The 21,992-nt window shown below is 35.7% G+C and overlaps 1 protein-coding gene across 1 annotated transcript; it reads left to right on the top strand.

Annotated features, from left to right (window-relative positions):
- The first annotated feature begins 922 nt into the window (after positions 1–922).
- Positions 923–21,608, top strand: LOC139980121 (cyclic nucleotide-binding domain-containing protein 2-like). The gene is made up of 12 exons (XM_071991510.1): positions 923–2,343; positions 3,075–3,302; positions 4,548–4,622; positions 5,267–5,358; positions 7,806–7,968; positions 9,010–9,093; positions 10,737–10,943; positions 11,391–11,478; positions 11,801–11,895; positions 13,264–13,386; positions 14,617–14,763; positions 17,477–21,608. Exons 1-12 carry the CDS (start codon positions 1,780–1,782, stop codon positions 17,621–17,623), a joined length of 2,013 nt encoding a protein of 670 aa, XP_071847611.1. The 5' UTR covers positions 923–1,779; the 3' UTR covers positions 17,624–21,608.
- Positions 21,609–21,992: the final 384 nt, after the last annotated feature.

The raw sequence follows: 21,992 nt of genomic DNA, 5'->3' as shown, positions 1-21,992 counted from the left end.
CAATGACAATGAAGTTCTACGTTTAGCATTAGTATTCTATGCATGAGTTCACCAACTGAAATACGACTTTCATTGTTGTGGGTGGTGGTGGGGGTGGGGGAGAGGTTGCACAATAAAGTTAAATAAATAGGTATCGATTGGTGGTAACACAATTGAGTTAGTCTGCCTTATTTGCGCAGTTCATCGCCAAAGAAACGTTGTGTCAGACTTGTAGTACTCCTGATTGTAGCTCGAATTCGAGTCAGTCTATAAACTCTAGTATTTGTGGCATAGTGAATAATATATAAGAAAGAACCTGTAATAGCCTCAGTCTTGACTTTAAAGGTTATAGGTCATAGCAGTATATCGCTCCCAAATATCCTAGCAAGTCAGATAATGGAAATCATTGTTTTAATTTCGAGACGAATTTTACAACCGCTTTATAAAAGCTGTTTTTCGATACTGATGTCTAAAATTGTCTGTTTTCTCAAGTAAAAAAATGAAAAGGAATAACTTGGATGATGATAGACTCTAGAAAAGTTATTTTTGGAAATTTCTAGCAAATTCAAGCATGCTAAAATTTGTGGTCAATATACTTGATGACCTTTTTAAGCCATCCAGAGCTTCACTTCACCTTTAAACTTACATCTACCAATACGGTAGCTACATGCATGTACAGATGTGTGCAGGGTCCACCACGTTTGTTGATTACTAATAGATAAATAGAACCCTCTTAAAGGCATAGACCACAATCGGATTATCTTAAGAAAGGTAGCTGGTTACATCTCCCTTTCAATTCAATAGAATAAAATGAAAAGAAAAGTTGTCTTTGAACGGTTGAATTATATTATGGACCAGTATAGACGTGGCCGTGATCCCTACTAGTTGCCATGGAGATTTTTAACATCAATGAGATGCTGCACCTTCGATTTCTAGTTGTTTAACTGTCTACAGTTGGTCTCAACCAAGCCAAGGTAGAGTTGTATGGTGAAGGTACCGGTGACCCTGATAGTAAAACTGTTTAGAGAGAAGACGTTTGCATATATAGATTGGAACTTGAGTATATATAATATCTTCCATGAGCGTTTTGGATATGTTGTATTGTTCTATACAACGGATTACCGTGTTGATAATTTATATTCTTTTGTTTTTCTACCAGGAAAATATGGAATTATTTAAAAGTTGTCAGTTAAATTTAAAAACGCCTGAATTGTGTTGTAAGACACGTCACAGTATGTTGGACATTCAAAACGTACAGAGAGATTTTGAATTACTTAAACTGTGTAATGTTCTCCAGTAACGTACGGTATATGAATACCATAGAGGCATAAGTCTTATTGAGTCGATCTGTTCATGATATAACTTATTCACATCACTATTCTCGCACTGCTATGTCCACTGTATTCAATTACGTTCGATCAATATGTTAGACGCGTGTGATTCATTACAGTGGTATTTCGTATACTAAAACAGCATGTAAGTCACTTTATACTCCAGTGACGTATTATACTCTCAACAGGAATTTGACGTCATCGATCAAACAGTGATTTGACTTCATGTACTAACAGCAATCTTACGTCTTAAAGTAAAACATTGGTGTGACGTCATACTGAAGGACAATCTTACATATTTCAGTAAGTTTTTGGTCGGGACAAGAAAGGGGCGAAAAGAGGCCAAAATTGACCTACTCATCCAGCATTCAAAGTTTGCAAATTCGTGTCGCAAACCTTGGAATATTATACTACGAAAGTTATACGGAATATTATACTACGGAATATTATACTACGGAAGTTTCATAAAATGGCGTTCATTACCCACAAATCCTCATCAATACTTAACGCAAATAGTCCATTCCCAATTCAGAGGACTGCTACCATGGATACATCTACGTCACACATAAGTCAATCGTCATCAACACTGAGAGGATCTTTTCGTGGATCACGTAGAACGGATCACTTGATGAAGTTGATTCAACGTAAGAACACGACACAAGATGATGATAAGAACCTCATACAAAGGGTCAGATTAAGTAACAGTTTCGCGAAAGAACAACATCAATTTAATCGTCATACCGAACATACCGGTTATGAAAAACCGCTAAGTCGATATCACCAAATGTTTACAAATCAGCTGGAGAATTATCGACCAATGCGTGTACTTCGAAATGACTCACTACCATACATTCCACTTCAGGAAAAACGGCGACTTATGCACAGATATTCAACATTGTCGAAAGACAGTCCACAATCTCCATGGCGACGAGGCTCAGATTATGTGACTAACCTATCTAAGCGGATTAGTTTTCCTCCGAATAATTCCAGTCTTACCAGACTGGTCAAGAGTTTGACGCCGCCAAAGCCTCAAGTAAATATATTCTATTCTATTTTATTTATAAAGTTCATGAACTCAAGCTAATCTGACTTCCTGTCTTTTCGAATGTTATATTATCTCCGGTAACACGGTTCACAAGGAACTATATGGCTTCTCACATCAGTTTTATATATTTTAATAGCTCAGTTGCATGATGGAACACAAAGACTTGATCCCGAGGTCATTTGGTTCGAATCCCGAGCTGGTCAGAAATCTCTTTACTCTTTTCAAACTGATCAGGTTTAGGAAACATGCATGCATGACTCGATGCTCATTTTTTCCCTACATTTAGATAATAAGGTATATAATTGTCACACCAAGTTCTAATCCAAATCATGTGAAGGTGTTATCGACCTATCGAGTCGTCAAACATATGTGTTATTTGAAACCTATGTATTTGTAGGCTATGTCTCTCTGTCTGTTTGCTGGTATATATATATATATATATAAATATATATATATATATATATATATATATATATATATCAAAACGTTAGACCATCAATTTTAACATTTACATGCTGTAACATACACTACCTTTTCTTTAGCTATATGGTTATGTAATACTTAAGTGGCTGACTTAGATATTTGCTAAATTTTTGTTGAAAGAAACAAGCTAATTATTTTAAAAGGATTTCATATTAAAGCGAACTTTTTCAAACAATGGTATACAAATAATGTTTTGATCGCTTTCTATTTTCGATTTCCCTTCTTGATATGTTTAGCTGCTCGAAAAGTTTCGTCATGCTGTCCGTATCATCCAGATTATGATACGAGCAGTTATGCGCGCAAAAGATAGCGCAAGGACGAAGTGCGCCGTCATCCCTTCCATTGGTGAGGATCTGACGTCACAACCTGATTCGATACAGGCTGCAGTATTGTTGGCTAAATCAGCGTTAGCCACCGACACGAAGATCATTTTCGATCCAGGAGTGTTCAAAGCTAACCAAGAGGTAAACAATTGAGATGAGTATTGTTTTTTTTTCATTTGGATGGGACTTTCATCTACACCAGTATTGTTCTCAACACAGTAACAATAAGACGGCGCATGATTCCACCTGGGCATGCGCAAAGTGATTTCACAGTTCAAAATAACAAGTTTACTAAATTGTTCAAGTCAGCTTTCTGAATTGCTTTGGAAAGTGTTTTGTATTGATTTTATTGGATATTAAAATCATAAAACATGTACTTTCATACTGTACCTTGCCAACGCAATGTTTATTTTTTTTTCCTATTTCCGTACGTGATAATGCTAAAAAATGGAATGAAACGTGTGCTGTGTCTGTGTAGTCTCATAAGAAACAAATGGCTTCATTTATTACTTGCTCATTTCCCCCTAATTTATTTGGAGAAAAATCTAGGAAGGCATGTTAGTTTGTTCAATGTGTCAATGGGAGAGATAAATATCGAATACGAAACATCTTAACATTGAAAACATGAAACGCAAAGAGCTAATCTAAAGGAAGTTGATGTGACGTCACAAGAGCATTTTGCCATTTATTCAAGGAATCGTTAATGATGAAGAGTAGTCATTAATGAAATAGTTACGTAGCTCGTTCCTATGTATGCTTAAAGAGATAACGAAATAAATATCGTTTTAATAATACGTAACAGAGAGCAACTATAAGAATGGAAAGCATTGATACATCTCGATTAGATAAATCCCTATTATTTATTACTATTTGAGATTTAGGAATTATTTTAGAATTAAATTAGAAGTATTTGAGATATCACACATGGACAACATATCAAATTGTCATTGTTTTTATGCAATTATTACTCCATCACAATTGGAATCATTATTTAGCTTTTTTGAAGTCACTTGGTCATAGGTACGTACTATACGTACAATATACCTACATAAAATAACATCCAATCACAAAGTTGTATTTCATGTATGACATCACAGTTTACCATATGATGCGATAAGCTCATCCAGTCAAAGCGAATACACTGCCACATTTCATATTTCAGACATCGTTATCGCTTAAGAAACAATCAGCTAGCTCCTATCCATGTTGAGCCTGGCTATGTATTTGATGAGAGCAAGAGAGGTTTACAAATCCATGTCTGATGAGAGAGACAAACAACTCTATTATTTTTAGTACTGTTAGAGTAACAATAAAAAACCTTTCACGCGTCGACTGTCTGCTGTCTTTTCTGATATCTTAACATTTTGTTTTCTTGTTTTCTCTTAGCAACAAATCTCAAATGACGTCAGAAGAATCCTGCGTCTTCCTTTTGAACAGAGAAGCGAGAGCTGCTTACATAAGGTAAGGACTCACCTCCCCCTCCACCTCCCCCCTCAAATCTCCCCCTCCCAATACACTGAATTACGAAAACAGAAAGAGATAAGAACTTGTTAACTGTCAACAATGGAATACCAAATCAATACTATGTTGCCGCGTATCATAGTGCATGAAAAAGTTATGCCGTATTGGACTAGGGTGAGATGAGTGGTTACGTGTGGAGACAACGGATGGTCGGGGGGGGGGTGAGGGGAGGTTTTAGGAGTGGCACGGGGAATGACTCACATACGCTGTGTTACTACCTCTCTCGTCTATAAAGTATTGGTCGAATTCATTTGCAGTTGAAGTACATTAATGTATTTTCCAACATTACACTGTAAAGTCTTGACACCTTAATTGCAGTTTCGTGATTACACACAACTCCATATACGCGTATCTGTATTTGCAAATGATCAATTTAAGATGTCCATGCACTCACTCTGTAAAGTGAATTATAACTTAATTCATGAAACTACTGTATAGTTGCTTTAATTACATTGTTTAATTTTGATTACCATTAACAAAAAGACTCTAAATATATTACAACACTATACCTCTTTTTTTCTCATAGAATAAAGAAGAAATATAAAGTTTCTGATTTTTCAGTTTTTATTTGATGTATTTTACAGGCCTTGGTGAATTTACGAAACGTTGTTGATGTGTTTTCCGAATTCCCTCTGACGATGCAACAGTCTCTAGTTAAAGTTGGATGGTACGAATGGTAAGCAAATTACACGACAATTCTGCTATAATGTGTAAGTTTAACGAGGTATCTTTGATATCGACAATCGTTTTGAATCTCGGTATGCAATATAATCAAAGACATAGGTATATAATCTCATTTGGAGGCGTTCGTAAGTTTCTTCAGACCATAATGAGAATATGCAAAACTGTCAACTTCAATGTTAGAATTCAAGATTTCCTATATTTTTTGTGTAACTTTGCCCCTTGCTGCTATTCAGAAACGAATGATGAAAAAATGACAAGTAAATAGTTATGTTGGCAACGTTTATGTGAAGAAATATCAGCTTTTAGATTCGTTTTCAATTGGTGCCAGTATATTGCGTTCCTTCCGAACCCCTTTAAAGGCAAATTATAAGAAAAAAAAATGTAAATATAGGGAGAAATTATATTTAACTGATGTATAGATATGCTCATTTTTCCTAACGAGTGATATGATAATGTATACAACTACATCCTTTAGTACTAAAGCAATATAACGACCCTGCAGTAGCAAGCCGTGTGCCACAGTTCCTCAAGAACAAGATCATGCCCAGTATATATTGATAGGAAAGACTTTCTAGAGAAAAAGATTGATGAAGGAAGAACCCTTTCTAAACCTCCCGGTAAAATTGGCCATGAAATTTTTAAATTAAGTTTACGAGATGTTGATAGTTGAAATTTGTAACAACCTTTAGCTTTAATCAACTTAAAGCAAACTGGCGTGACATTGCAGTTGCATAGTCACAGCTGTCACTGTTTTTATCTCTCTATTTCTCACTGTATTTGTTGTGAGCTTGGATTGGAAAAGGTTTCAACTTTTGCTTTGGGCGATGTGAAGCTATCAATATGCCAATGGTTATATTATATGTTAATCCATTCCAATTTGTAGAAGAAAATTTGATCGAAATTTTCATGATGAAAAAAAAAAAAGATAACATTGTTCCAATTACATCTATGACGTCACACCTGTTTGCTGCAAGTTCACTTTCAGTACAAAATATGTCAACTTCTTCAAATCGAAAACGATACATAAGGAATTTGAAAGCAAAGTTTACCAGGATGCTTATAGAATGTGTGTTCCTTCTCTCATCGGTCAATAAGAAACTTTTCCTTTTAAGCATTCCCGTGCAGTTTGAACTGGGTTGAACTGAGATTGAATGGATTAAAAAAAAACGAGCTCCATATTGGTCTAATATTTATAGATATGTTTTTAATTATTCGCCGCCCCATTTGAAAAAGAAAAGAAAGAGCAAACAAACAAATTAATCATAATCTCAATCATTTGCATTTAGCCAATCATTCTTTAATTAGTCCTAACATTAATTTTGCAACGGTAATTATCATGAATCGAAGGTGCACAATTACACGCCTTCATTATTAATTAGAAAATTAATGATTGATTTACTATGCATGTACATCCATTTTATTGGCAACAATTATTAATACTTCTAACTTCCCATATCACATGATGAAGGCAAGCCATTAGGTACGTAGGAAAATATGACGTAGGTCTGTTTGAACCGGAAAGAGATGATATATAAACAGCATAGATTAAAAAAGTGAATTACCTTTGGAACAACGGTAAAAAGATAAAAGTTGATTACGCCCTCAATACCATATTACAGTAACTGTCGTCTGCTAATGATTCAAGAGATAATTAGCGTACGTGAATTAAAATAAATTAAAAAATGGAAAGGGGATCATTAAACCCGTCATGTTTATAAGTGTTGCAGAAACAATAGCATCATTTTGTGACAATTGAAAGGGAAAATAAGTGTGTTGCAATAGATTATAAGAGTTTATCGTTTCTGACAACTTGTCATGCAAATTACCTTTAACGATTGTTTTACACATACACACACATGTTTGTATTACATTAAGACCGAGGACCCCATTGTATTTTCCATTGTTCAATCCACGTACCCTAACCTTAACAATACCCCATACAATAGAATTCTTCCGAGGACGTGGTGATTCTTTAGAAATCACAACCGAGGACCTGGAATTCTTTTGTTCAAGTACTCGAACAGAATAAAAAACAAACGCACGCATGTAAGATAGAATAGCTATAGGCTTATCTCACAGTCTTCCATCGTGTAGATGCATGCGGTAGGTTATACGTACACACATGGGAATTAATGTATTAAAACGAACGTTCCAGCCACTGTATGCATCATGACATCTTAGTGATATCCCTTAAACATTTGTCTATCAGCAGAGAAGTCAGAGTAACTTTGAATATGAGTGACCAATAATTGAATTTTCTAGCATATTTAGCGGCAATAGTGAGAATCGTGAAGAAAAGTGCAGCGCTTACAACAACAAGCTGCTTCGTATATTGTTAAGAAGCACATTGTAAACTATACAAATAATGTTCATATTTTTTGTCCTAAAGTGCTCATCCCATTTTATGAAAAATATTCTTCTTACCGTTGCTGATTCCAGTTTTGAAGCCAAACGAGTCCTCGCCCGTCAAGGCTACCATGCTGAGCGTTATTATTTAATTCTGAACGGTTCTGCCATGGTTACGGAGATGAAAGAGGACCCTACAACCAAGAAAATAAGTATTATACCGAAGGCCATTTTGACGAAGGGGAGCAGCTTTGGGGTAATGTAGCCTTCATGTGCACCTATTTAGTTGTATACGTCAATGATCGAATGCAAGTGAAAGTGAGATGAACATGCTGATATATAACTGTTATGTTGATATTTCAATTCATGCAAGCTAGTGTTGTACTCTGCCGTGAGAGGCGTCTCCAAGTGGAGTCGGCGGAGAGCGATGGCCACATATCCCCCCCCCCCCCAAAATAGTCGATTCCCTTCCTGGTGCCCCTCCTTAATGAAATTCGCCCTGTCAAAAAGAAACAAAACTTGACAGGGATTAAGATACACAACTTTTTTTTGACTTCTGTCTATATATAATGTACTTGCTCGTCTATGTCCAATATCAATATTTTACTGACTTGAAGTTGATATAAAATCTGGAAATGATGAAAACCGCAAAATCTTCCGGGGGGGGGGGGGGGGATCCGTCCTTTCATCTCCACCAGTGGCCATACGACAGGCCCCTGGACCCCATGCACGTATGCTCATAATCCACCAGCGTTTGTAAGTAGTGGTGTGGTGGGGGGGGGGGGGGTCATTCGAGAATGCAAGAAGTGGACCAACTTCATATATCGATTTGCCAATTATCACCAGACTATATATATATATATATATATATGTCATAATCTAGATGATATTGTATGTATGCCTTTTGTATAAGGACTACCGCTAAAGCAAGGTTGATGTATTCGTAGGTTGTGGTGAGGATGTCTGTTAGCAATATAAGTAAGTCGATGGGCGAGCGTATTTGGAGGGGGTAACGGCCCGGTGGGGGGGGGTGGGGGTAGGTTGAGAAGGTCAGATGCTTTGATGATTCGGGGTCCGTGGTCAATTAGGGACCCTAGGAAATATTGAAAATAGGACGATGTACTCTCATTTTTCATAATGCACTTCCTAAAGGGTCCAGATGATAAACTTGTTCTCCTGTCCCCAAACCTGGCTCTCTCGAAGCAACTGGCTACAACTGGGTAAGCTGGTATCTACATCTTACCCAGACCAATGATAAAATAACCAGACGAAATTCGATCATATTTTGTTCTTGTAGGAAGATGCTCTAATGAAAGATGGCGTCAGGGACTCAACGGTTATTGTTGAAAAGCAGGTTGAGGTGCTGATGATAGAAAAGGATGTATGTAAAAGTAATGAATCTATGTAATCCTTTATATTCCAAGTGCAAATATAAAGGTATAATGTCCAAGTGACGAGGCGACCAGTTTCTCCTAATTTTGTATTTGTAGCTTCAAACATTTACAATTGATAGAAATCTGTCTATAGTCTGTGCGTTTGTCTTAGTTGTAATATACGTCACTGAACAACTGTTTCCAGGAACCCTCATTTTCTGCAATATTATAAACAATGACCAATACTTTTCTCAGTTATACTTCGTTACCATACACACAATCATAATTACCTTTATGACTATTTCATTGATTGTGGTTACATATACGTGTACACATGTACGTCACTTACTGCTGGTAGGGATAATTCTATTAATTCTATGTTGTAGTATTTGGTGATATCTTTCATAGTATATTCATTACAAACAGACGAATACCAAAGTAAACAAGAGGAATCCCTAAAGTAAATGTTTCAATGGAATCACTCTGACATTATGTGCAGTACATCTGACGAGACGGGGGAGGGGGTGGGGGGGGGGGCGGGGGGGGCTCAATCAGCACTATGCCTATTTGGGTGTCAAAAGAGTTAGATGACTGTACACAACACTATACATAAATGTTAGATGAGTTACAATACTACTATATACACAACATTATAAAACACAATGTTAGATGAGTGATATGACTATACGTCAAACTATACACAAATGTTAGGTGAGTTAGATAACTATACACAAACCTATGCAACAATTTTAGGTGAAAGAGATGACTATACACAAAACTATACACAAAATATACACTGATGTAGATGAGTTAGATGACTACACAGGATGCGATAGACATATGTTAGATGAGTTATATGACTATACATAAAACTTATGTTAGATATGCTAAAATGGCCGATAATGTTCAACTACTTAAGAACAAGCTGTTAAGCTCTTTTTAGATGGTTTTGTCATATCTATTTACATGGTATTCATAATGTTGCTGCCTTAAATTTATATGGTTGAATAAATTGAGCAACGAGTCTTCACAACACACTGAATTTATTTGTGTTACCAAATAATAGGTTTTGTTTTGCTTCTCTTTATAGTTCTTTGCTTCTCTTTATAGTTCTTAGCTTTGCTTTATATTTCTTTGCGTCACTATACAGTTATTTGCCTCACTTTATAGTTCTTTGCTTCACTCTATAGTTAGTTCTTTGCGTCTAATGCTTTGCCTAACTTTATAGTTCTTAGCCTATCATTTCCCCCCTCATTTTATAGTTATAGTTCTGTGCTTCGCTTTATAGTTCTTTGCTTCATTCTATAGTTCTTTGTCTCACTTTATAGTTCTTTGCCTATAATGCTTTGCCTCACTTTATAGTTCTTAGCCTATAATTATTTTCCTCATTTTATAGTTATAGTTATAGTTCTTTGCTTCACTTTATAGTCACTTTCACCTGACAGATGGAGATGATAGGATTTAAATGATGGAATCGCGCTGACCATAACTATACGCTGCAATGTGTCCTGTTCAGTTTGTTAGTTATATTATTTAATTGAATAAAAAGTTTATCAAATAAGTTGTTGTAACATAATAATTAAAGATAAACTATCTGTTCTAACAAAGATTACATTGTTAATGATCATAGCTTCTAATTTTTTTTAACCAGGACTTTGTGAAGATATTCCTACAGACTACCGAAGGTACCGAACCAGAGCTTCTACAATTCCTTCGTTCTGTAAAATGGCTATCCCAGTGGCCGGTTCATCTCTTGCGATACGATGACCCAAAACGGTGTTTACAGGTCTACTTTCGTCGAGGGAATGTAGTCTGCAAAGAAGCTACGTCATCAGAATGGGTCTACATAATCAAATCGGTACATTACCTTTATGCATTGATATATTCTAAATGTATGCTATATTCTATAATATAATATAATCGAAATCGAAATCATTTGTGATTCCTAAAGCCGATTCTCGATATATATATATATATATATATATCTATATATATATATATATATATATATATATATATCTATATATATATATATATATATATATCTATATATATATATATCTATATATATATATCTATATATATATATCTATATATATATATATATATATATATATATATATATATATATATATATATATATATATATATAGAAAAGTTTTTTCACTGTTCTTCATTTTCCAACTCATTACGATTTTCATTATATATATATATATATATATATATATATATATCCTTTGTTGTTTAGTCATTTGATTTATTAATCCCTAATGCTGATTATTGGATTGTCATTATCATTATCCAGGGATCATGCCGTGTGGTGAGAAGATTGTCGGTTCCATCAGGCATAGCAAAAGGCTTAAAGAAAGTTTGCCGGTATGAACATAAGAAAGGTAAAGTTTCCCTTTTTCTCTTTCCCTTGTCATTCTTCATATAGCGACTCATTATGTATTCATTAAATTTAACCGTCTATATGTATGTCCCTCTATTCAATGCAATAACAATCATAAACAATAACATGCCAAAACAGCCATATGTACTTAAAATACAAAGTACGTGCAGTAGCAATAAGAATCATACACAAATAATGATAATCACAAGTAATAACAATGGCATTTTCAGGTGCAGCAAATTCAACATTTGTATTTCTTGAATGAAACATACTGAAAAGTTATATCTCAAAATGTCACCTTTTATCTGCTATAATGTTCAAAGATCACAAGAAGAGACTACCAGAAGCGTGCCAAAGTATGACGTCATCAGCCACCAACTTCCAACCAGGTGGACGACTCGATTGGTGGAATGATCCAGTAAGTATTACTCCATATTGCTTAATAATTTTGAGTTAAATGTAATATACCGGTACTTGTTGTAATTCAAATATTTAAATATCATCAGCGGCAAAGATCAAACGAAAGCAGAGAAAACAGGTTAAGTAAAGACATAAAGGAGAGCATTCAAACAATGAATACAGTAGAAAAGTAGAACTGCAGGCGAACAAAATATTGTACCTAAAAATAGACATTACGTCATAGGCGATATAACTAGTTTAATATTTTTTAGAAAGCCTCATGGCTAGAGTGCTTGCTTGCGAGTTAAACCCTTCGGGATAGCTAGCAGCACATTTATCGGGTGAGGCTCTGAGTTTTTCCCTGGATTTCTGCCAGATTTCCTTGAGTAAGTATAGATGCCAGGTCTGGGGTATCCCCCGGTTGACGTCAACGCTCCTTTAATACGTCACAGTCTCCTGGTTTTGCTTAGCGTCCATCTATTGTGAATAATCTGTCTCTTGTGTGTCTTACTGTGTGTCTGTATACGTGTTCAGGCAATATTAAAGATTTCTATTTTCACTCATTCAATTCCCTCCTGAAGGAGTAACACAGAATGACCTACATAGACCTATTCCTACACACACTCGATAGTCAGTGAATATTGCTTAATCTTCTCTACATGTCGGTAGTATAGCTTGCATGGAGACTGACATATCTTTGCTGTTTTACTTAATGACTTAAAATAGGTGTGACGGTAATCGCAAGTCCAATCACACAGTTGTGACAGTTATTTTCTATACTGTACTGCCATGTCCCGCTTCAGAGCACTCGTATTGTCAGTATGAGCAGTATGAATATCACGTTTCTATCAGATAAAGGCTAGGAACTGTTTGTACTGCCAATAATAGTGCTTTGAAGCATGACATGGGCGGACAGTTTAGAGAGGTATTTGCATTAGGAAATTGTGCTATAACTGGCTGGTCCAAACTGAATATACGATGTTGATAATTCTCAAATATATGCTTATACAGTTGTATTAAACACATATTGCATAATTATGATGAACTACGCACAGACGTTGGGAACAGGGTTGGGGGTAATGGACACATGGGGCCCTGTCACCTGGGTGCAGTAGTATGTTTCTGCCCCTCACTTGCTACATTGCACCTCACGACAGTTGTAGCCCATTCCTCTGAATCCTCTGTATTAGCGTTGATTTCGATTGAATCACTGAATTCGTAAAGTTGTCAAGAAAAAGAAAAAGTTTGAGATTGTCATCTCTCATTTCAACTTTTATATTGGTTATCCAGTTTTGTCGAGTCATGCATAATTGCTTAAATTCTTTTTTGTTTATATAAACCTTGCGAGTGAATATATTATATTTCTTGTCGTACATTTTTGTTACAGTCAGTTCTGTCCATCAAACCCAAATCCATTCATCGACAATCGACCCTTCACGAAGAAATGTGTTCCTCGGACAATCACCACGTCTTCGTACATTTACAGCAACTCAACACCGGAGACACATTTGTAAGTTTTCAAAACCAAACAAGATGACAGCCTCTTTTTTTAAATCTTTTTTGTGTAACGATGAAAATCTAATTTGTCGGTAATTCGGTAAGACTACAATGTCACATAAAACCGGTGTTTTGCTTCAGTGTTTGTAATTTTACCAAACTTACGACAGTTTGTAATGTTTACAAAACAAAACTAAGAGAGACTACAAGGTTACACCAAAAGTAAGGCTCCTCTTATAACATGGGTTCCCTAACTGGGGTACATGGACCCCCAGGGGGTGCGTGAGTCCATCCCAGGGGGTTCATGAGACGTTTCTGAAAGTCAAAACTAGAGTACTTTTTGTTGAACTAAAATCTGATATATCATATAATTTAGTAATGTACAAAAGTCGTATCTATTGACAAACCAATTTCGCGTTCCATACGCATATGTTGCCATAGTAGTACAGTACCGTGTATGTGATAAATAACTGAATTATGATATATTTGTTCATCTCTTGTTTGATTTCATTACAATATTACACTATGAACTTGATCTTTTTGCGAAGCACTTTTATGCCTATTATAGTATTATAATGACTCAGATCGTGTCTCGAAAAGTTGGGGGTTCGTGGACAACTGACATCCACAGGGGTTCGAGTTGACAGAGAAATCGCTATTTCAACTCAACTCGTTCTTTTTAATGAGAGACACAAGTACTGCGTAAAAAAAAATCTGTGAACGCATTCACACAAATATATCTACCATTAGGTTATTACAAAATTAGCAAATATTAGGCTAAGCCCTAACTCCCACTTTCAAGCAACTTTTTGATTTGATGTTGATAAATATTACAATGTTAATCCATATTAAAATCCCATAACAATGTAAATCCATAGTTCGTTTAGCCAAATTATATCTCAAGTGGTAAAGCAAAAGTCTTGTTTTTCATACTACTATGAAAAGTGTCCAGCCGATTAAATGTTCAGGAATGAATCAAATTCATTAATTACCCCTCAAGTACAATAGAAAAATAATAGAAATCCATAGAAGAATGTCTTAGGTTAGTTAATTACAATCTTTATTTTTAGAATATTACATGTTTGATAAACAAACAAAAAAACACCCAATCAAATTCAAAACGCTAATTGAATAGAATTGTGTATCTATTAATAAAAATATAATCTTTGTTGATTATACTAATCGCACATGATGTTGATTGGTTATAAATGTAAAGATTTCTCTGTTTATTAATCCCTGACAGGGATTACTACCAATCGTATTCCCTCATGCGAATGACGACATGTGTAACGTCACACTAATATCCAACGGCGCCGAGTGTGTCATGATTTCTCGGCGAGTGTTCGCTCATTATATGAACGAAGAACACCTTCAATACCTTCAAACGAACGTAAGTACAGTTACGTAATGATATGGGGCTAATTGCTTGAACTTTTGGGGCGGGGTAGGGGGTTAGTGGACGGTTTTAGGGGTGAACACGTTTTCCCCATCCATTGATCTATATCTGTTTTTGTTAACTAATGTGAATAGGACGGGGTAGATGAACACACTTTGGCGTATGCTCAAAGAATTTTGGTGCCCCGCCCCCACCCCCCCCACTCCACCATATATATGCAACATACTTTGAAGAAAATCAAATCATATAAATTCTTATACATATATTTATCGCAACGGTTTCGTCCAATGTTGTTGAGTAAAAAGTTGATAAAGTGGTAAAACTGTTTCACTTTGGAGGAGGTTGGTATATGAGCAGAGTTTTGGAGGGTCCACCCCCCCCCCCCTCCCGACTCGCCCCGCCAACCTCAAAGAAATTCAAAACATGTATAGTTGTATACATTTGCCGTGTAAATGTCTTCAATTTTGTACGTTTGTATTGACATTTTAGTAATCCAGTTCTAAATGAGTTTGGTTGCGTTAAAGTTGTACCAGAGAAAGTTGTCCTCTCAGTTTACTCCTGTTTTTTCTACTTTTGAAGTGTTGGTTTTTTTTTACTTCGGATTTTAACTAACATCCATGTAAACGTTCTATTTTGATATCGTGTGAACTTTTATATATGTTTATCTTTTATATTCTAATCTTTTAGAGATTGTATAGTTCCTATTACTAGACACTGGCTGCTCTTATACAAATAATCCAGCTATGTCCTATAAGGGAGATTAAAGATAGGATCGTACACAGTAATAAGCTTAGGCTTTCTTCTAGGGTGTGGTTAACTTTACTCGGCCTAAATCTATGTTCTTGGATTAAAAATAACACACATGCCAGTCAAGACTGTTTTAACTACCAGGAAGGGTTTAGAAACGGTTTCGAATTCTTCAGTTCATTTGAAGAATCCCTCATATGGGTTTCAGTCCATTGGTCCTATTGTGTCATGACTAATTCCAGAGGACACTGCTTAAACGCCACGATGAATCTTACTATAATTGTAAGACATGGATTTAAGCCTGCCAGCCAAAATTAACCCTTATTTAAACTTGACATTATCAACTCTTGTTCTGTTAGAAACCATCATCGATCGTACCATTGACTTCGATCTCGATACTTGTACAATAACTTGAAATATGGCTTAAAAAATGACCATGCCATTAGGGCAATTTTAAAACCCTTTAATGGCTACTCTTTTCCAGACTCCACACGCCCGTCACCCAGAAATGTTGGTGGAGGGGGGGGGGGTAGGCGGGGGTTAGGAACTGTTCTTATGGATGTATATTTAAATTTAAGATGGATATTGCTGGCTCTACTGATCCTTTTGAATTTACAGAACTGTTGTCCTTTAGTTGAAAAATATTTTTACAGTTGTGGCGCTTTTTAATTTGTTTTATTATGATTATTATTATTATTATGTAAAGTTATTTTGTTGAAAGTGACATAACCACTGTACTATTTCCATGGGATGCAATGGTTGTATGCATTAATGTTTGGGCATGTGTGCTAACAATACACCCTCTCAATGTCGGCGTATGTTAAAACTTCAATCTATGATATAGCTTTCTTTTCCATTATCATCACAAAAATTGTTCTGTGGATGAATGACATCAACGTCATCGATATCAACTCTCTTTCGACGTGATCTTGACAAACACTCTTAACACACCAAAACAAAACTCTTAACACACCAAAACAAAACTCTTAACAAAGTGTTATTTGTCTGATAAGTAGGCACCGAGCGAGTAGCAACGACTCGGTGTTTCCTCTATGTTCGTCTGGTGAGGTCTCAGTGAGGTCTCAATGAGGTCCCAGTGAGGTCCCGAAAGGATTCTATGGGGTTCAAATGAGGTCATAGTGTCGGTATTCTTGCCTTTTCAATGTAAATTAGATTAGCTCTGACAACCACGTCGGAAGGTACCGTATAATAGCTTCAACAAACACTTGATTCGAACCGCGACATTTTGCAAGGACCCCATTCCAATTTTTTGTTTACATATACGCAGTTGTCACATACGGGCATCCAAAGTCATTTGGCGGCTTTAAAAATAGATGGAATTCTTCTCCTATTACTAGATATATTCCCGATGGTCAAAACTTAAAAATGTCTCTCTTGAAAATGTGTGTAATATGATTATCTATAGGCGGGCACGAATAAGGTTCACTTTCCTTCTGCCATGGAACGCCATCCGTGTCTTACATACACACGAGCAATAAACTTTCTTTTCATAATACCCTCAGTCGGATATTTGCTTGGTTATTTTCAATCACTTTCTTGCTACTGATTCATCACGGACTAGATCCCCCCCCCCCCCCAAAGAAAAATGTCATGATTTTACTCTTGGAGAGGAAAGGTAGAGGTATAGTTGGAGGAACCTTCACATATAATATAAACATTCCAGACCGGGAAGATATCTGAGCATCCCACCCCATGCACCTCTTCGACAGAAATAATAGTTTTACGCTGTTTACAGAAAATATTGAACACTTTGAAAAAAAATCAGTGGGACTGGTATATTTCTCTCTCCAGATGGGGGAACAGCATTAAAGGGATGGTGGAATGCCATCTCAAAACTTACAAATAATAAATAAATAACATGTAAAATATATGAGAAAATTGCCGCATGTCAATTCTAAAAAAACTTGTTTTCGTTTTGGATCTTTTCTGATATCTACAGCTGAAACCTTTGCCATCCGAAGAAATGCTTCAGAAAGAATTAAAGGAGCGTACCCAGTGGCTCGATTACAAGAGAGCAACAATCTACGATGCTATTGGAACATGTAGCAAATTCAATCTTACAACTCCTCGATTCGCCAAGGACTGACTTGGATATCTTCTGAAATACACTACACCAATGGGAATTTTATCTGCCAACATGCATAAGTTCACCCGATACACATAGAGAACACAGTTACTACTGTAAATCTGTATAGTCTTTTACTACAGTATAGTTTTTTACTACAGTGATAACTGGATCGTGCTGACAAATCTGATAAATCGGTTGCATGTGCTATTAGGATTACAGTAAGAATAGAGGATTTGTGTAATTCCAACAAATCCAGTTGTTTGGGATTTGTCGGAATTACGCATATCCTCAGTTCTTACTGTAAACCTAATAGCACGATCAAGTTTTTACTGTGGTACAAAACTTTAAGATTTACAGTAGTTACTGTAATCTCTGTGTGAATCGGCTGATAAGTTATAGGTTTGTGAGATTTTTTTTTGTGTTTGGTTATGACAGCATATTTTATGACAGATTTAAAGGTGGTACTCATTTCATTTCTCTCAAAGCTTTGATTTACCCGCTATCACTATAGAAGTCGATAGGTTTTTATTTGATCTATGCCAAAGTCAACATGTGATAGTAGTTTAACATAGTTCAAACATTTACATGGAAAGCTAATATTGCTTCTTTGATGACTTGTATAGCCTGTTTGTCTTTAGTCGCTGTCGCAGTGAATAGGCCTATACAGAAAGAAAGTAGAACGAAATTCTTGACTAAAACTCAATCGTTGTTTTTCTCCCTGTTTCAAGCACATTAATAAACTATACATCATGTTCACCAACTTAATTTGTAGACATATTATTCGGAAATTAAAATTTCAACTTCACGACGATCAGCAGTATTTTTTTTTTCTGATTGACAGAACAATCATTAACGTCGATCCTAAAATAATTAATTTTAAACAAAGTCAAAATTGCAAACTGGAAAGTTTTTTTTTACTTATTATGGTAATCCTACGTATAAAATTGGTTATTGGCTTTTAATAGCGAATGGCATTTGCAAGTTTAGTTTATCAAATGCTACCACAATGTTGTTTATTGGCATTAAGTAGCGATTTACATTTTCTTTATCAAATGCCACTCAAAAAGCTGATTCACGTTGCTTTCTTTACAAGCAGGATTAATACTTAAAAACTGATCATGTGAAACATGCACCGAACTTGTCGAATCTTAATTGCGAGATTCTTTCAATTATTCATTGAGGTGAAACATGAAACTAATTATCCAGAAATTAAGTTGACACCAAATGCAGACAGAATTGGATGACGATTTAGACGGGCATATAATGACCAACTGCAGATGTGACAAACTTCTTCTAGATAGCCTGTAAAATTGTAGTCATTTATGTGATGATCGATAATTCATGAAAGCTGACAGTCTGCTTTGAAATCATTTGAGCCGATGTTTTTGCTGATAAAAACTGACGTAGTATCGACCATAAGGCAAGTGTTCCATGAAAGAAGAAACATAATTAAAACAATGGAATTAATTTTTTTCTTTTAAATCTACGAAAAAAATAATATCATAAGAGATATCCCTTTAGACATTGGAGTTAGTGACGTAGGAAGATTTCAATTTATTTTCATATAATATTATCAGGTACATGAAACATAAAAAAATGATTGTATATTTCCGGCGTTCGAAACCACAACACGTAATCTGAACGCTATTGGGGAGATTAAGGTTACCCCTGATTCACACCAAACATCATGTTCGGTACGCTCGCTACAATAGCCCCAACACTGGTAGCTTTAATGTCGGCATTGCTGTTCGTGCATGCGTAATGTTTCACGTCTGTACTCCGATGGTTCCTTCAGAGACGGCGACCATGTCTGCGCAAGCCCTGACAAAAACGAACCGCCCTGGAGTAACTGATCAACTATCCATTCTGAGCACCCGATACAGTAACTACTGTAATCTTACAGTTTTGTACCACAGTAAAAACTGCATCGTGCTATAATTCGGTAGCATGTGCTAGTAGGATTACAGTAAGAACTGAGGATATGTGTAATTCCAACAAATCCAGATGTTCGGGATTGTTGGAATTACGAATATCCTGAGTTCTTACTGTAAACTTAATACTGCTACCGATTTATCAGATTTGTCAGCACGATCCAGTATTTACTGTGGTACAAAACTTTAAGATTTACAGTAGTTACTGTAATCTCTGTGTGAATCGGCTGTTCTGAGTCGTGAAAAACTATAAAGTTTTCAGTAGTTTCTGAAACCTTCCAACGGCTTCTTCAAACCTTTTTATTCAATTTATCTGCTTTGGTAGCTTTATGAGTTTCGTGATCTTGTTTTCAATCCGCGTGTCATTCAACTCTTACGTCATATGCCGCCGTCGATAATAGCCTTCCACGTCAATTAATCTATAATATGTCATTATTATTATTATTAATAGTATTATTATTAAAATTCTAGCCTTTATCCAAGTTTTGGTTTCTTATTCTTAGATTTTTTTAATTCAACTTATTCCCCCGTCGCGCTTTGTTTCCTATATTTTGTCCATCATTCATGTTCACCCTCAGCTGATTTATCTTTCTCTGTAATTCACCCCCGCCCCCCATTTGTTATTATTAGTTAGCGATCCCCTTGGCAGTAATAAACACACCCACGTCAATTAACATGGGATATATGCCAAAGTTCTTCTTGCGCAGACTATCATTCACTCTGGCTTCAGATGTTGTTTTCCGGGGCGGTAGAAATTACCATCGATACATACGTTAACTATACTGCGCGACCGGACGGGCACAGGAGGCACAGGCTCTGTTTGGTACCAAAAAAGAAGAACTTACTACTTCCCCTTATCGTAAAAGTATGTCATGTTGTAATATACAAAGTGCCCTTTTTTGGGGAAAGTGAAATAAAAGTGTTACTAAAAAGTGTCCTGTTGTTGAAGAAACAAAACATACAAATACTTTGATTTGTGGTACAGAATGATCAGTGGATCCATTTTGCCTGGAGAGCTTTGCGTGTATACTCTTGTGGTTTGGCTTCTCAAATCAAAGTCACATGCATTCCGAAGTGAGTGCCGCCTGTCCTGTCAGATTGAACCCATTACCGCCTCCGCACGGCGTATGACAACCTGTCATTACACGCTGCACATTATATTGTCACGTTAAATAATCAGTTACAGCTATACCCCACCATGCAACAGAGAGATATGATGAATACTGCTATAAGGTCCCCCTAACTCTAAATGTCATTTTAATTGATTGTTCCATGTTACATTTTATGCCGTTGTCAATTTTGAATGTATTTTTCTTTTTTCATTGCCATTTTATTGTTCACGTTTGTATTCTTATTATGATTATTTTATTTTTATTCTACTTTCTACTTTTCAACTTTTTGCTTTTGTATTTTCAGGGGAGATTTTCGGGGGAGATTTAGCTTTACGCTAACCGAGTTTACCCTTTAATGTTAAATAAATAAATGAATAAATTCCTACTTGCTCATGCACGGTTTGTGTATATCAGAGTATCTCTAAAACATGACAAACTTGTTATATATCTGACCAATTAATTACAACATTGTCAGCATTGTATATACTATTTCTGTTTCCTCCTCATCGGTTGACTACTTGTCATAAATCGATCATAAACTAAAATCATCGGCACTCTTCTTCGTTAAATCAACTGTGGGGATGATTTTACCAACAGCTGTGCTGTTTCATATACTATCCCGCACGCTATAGAATTCTACACATCATGATGATATTTTAGTGATCAATCTCACACTACAATTGTATAAAAAAAAATTCCCGCCAAAATTAGCGAAACTTGAAGGGATATCCCGTTAAGTAATACAAAATAAATGATGGAAGTTTTCTGCACGTTAAGTCAAAACCACATCCTCATAGCATTTTGCATCGCGAGGATATTCATTTTTCATATTTGGAAGGTATTTTGAGTATTTTGCATCTGGCAACAGCACCAGCTATGTACGATCATGTCATCATGTCAATCCAGCTGATTTCCAGTTGTTTTGCCTTTGTAATATTGAATTCAATATTCAATATTTTAATGTAAATATATATATATATATATATTTATATATATATATATATATATATATATATATATATATATATATATTTACATTTGTGGCAGCTGTATATATGTGTAGTCGGGTATGTTGAAATATATTCATGTCTGGAGAATTGTTCGGTATACATTGGTTGTGTTTAAAGTTGCCTAGTTACTGCTCCGATCGTGTCTGCAACATTTAGATAATATACTTCCAATCCCCATAAATCTGTTCAAGTTTTTTTTTTTAACGAATTTTATTAAAATGTGCTTGAAGGCTCATGTAGTATTAAGTTTTGGAACGCTATAGACCGTAAAAAAAAGTACCTTCAAACCATGGAGTCTGTTTATAGCTCCATGTTTAGCCTTGAGCAGCAATGT

Source organism: Apostichopus japonicus, chromosome 14 (assembly GCF_037975245.1).
Source record: "Apostichopus japonicus isolate 1M-3 chromosome 14, ASM3797524v1, whole genome shotgun sequence".
Lineage (NCBI taxonomy): Eukaryota > Metazoa > Echinodermata > Holothuroidea > Aspidochirotida > Stichopodidae > Apostichopus > Apostichopus japonicus.
This window is presented reverse-complemented; position numbering and strand designations above follow the sequence as displayed.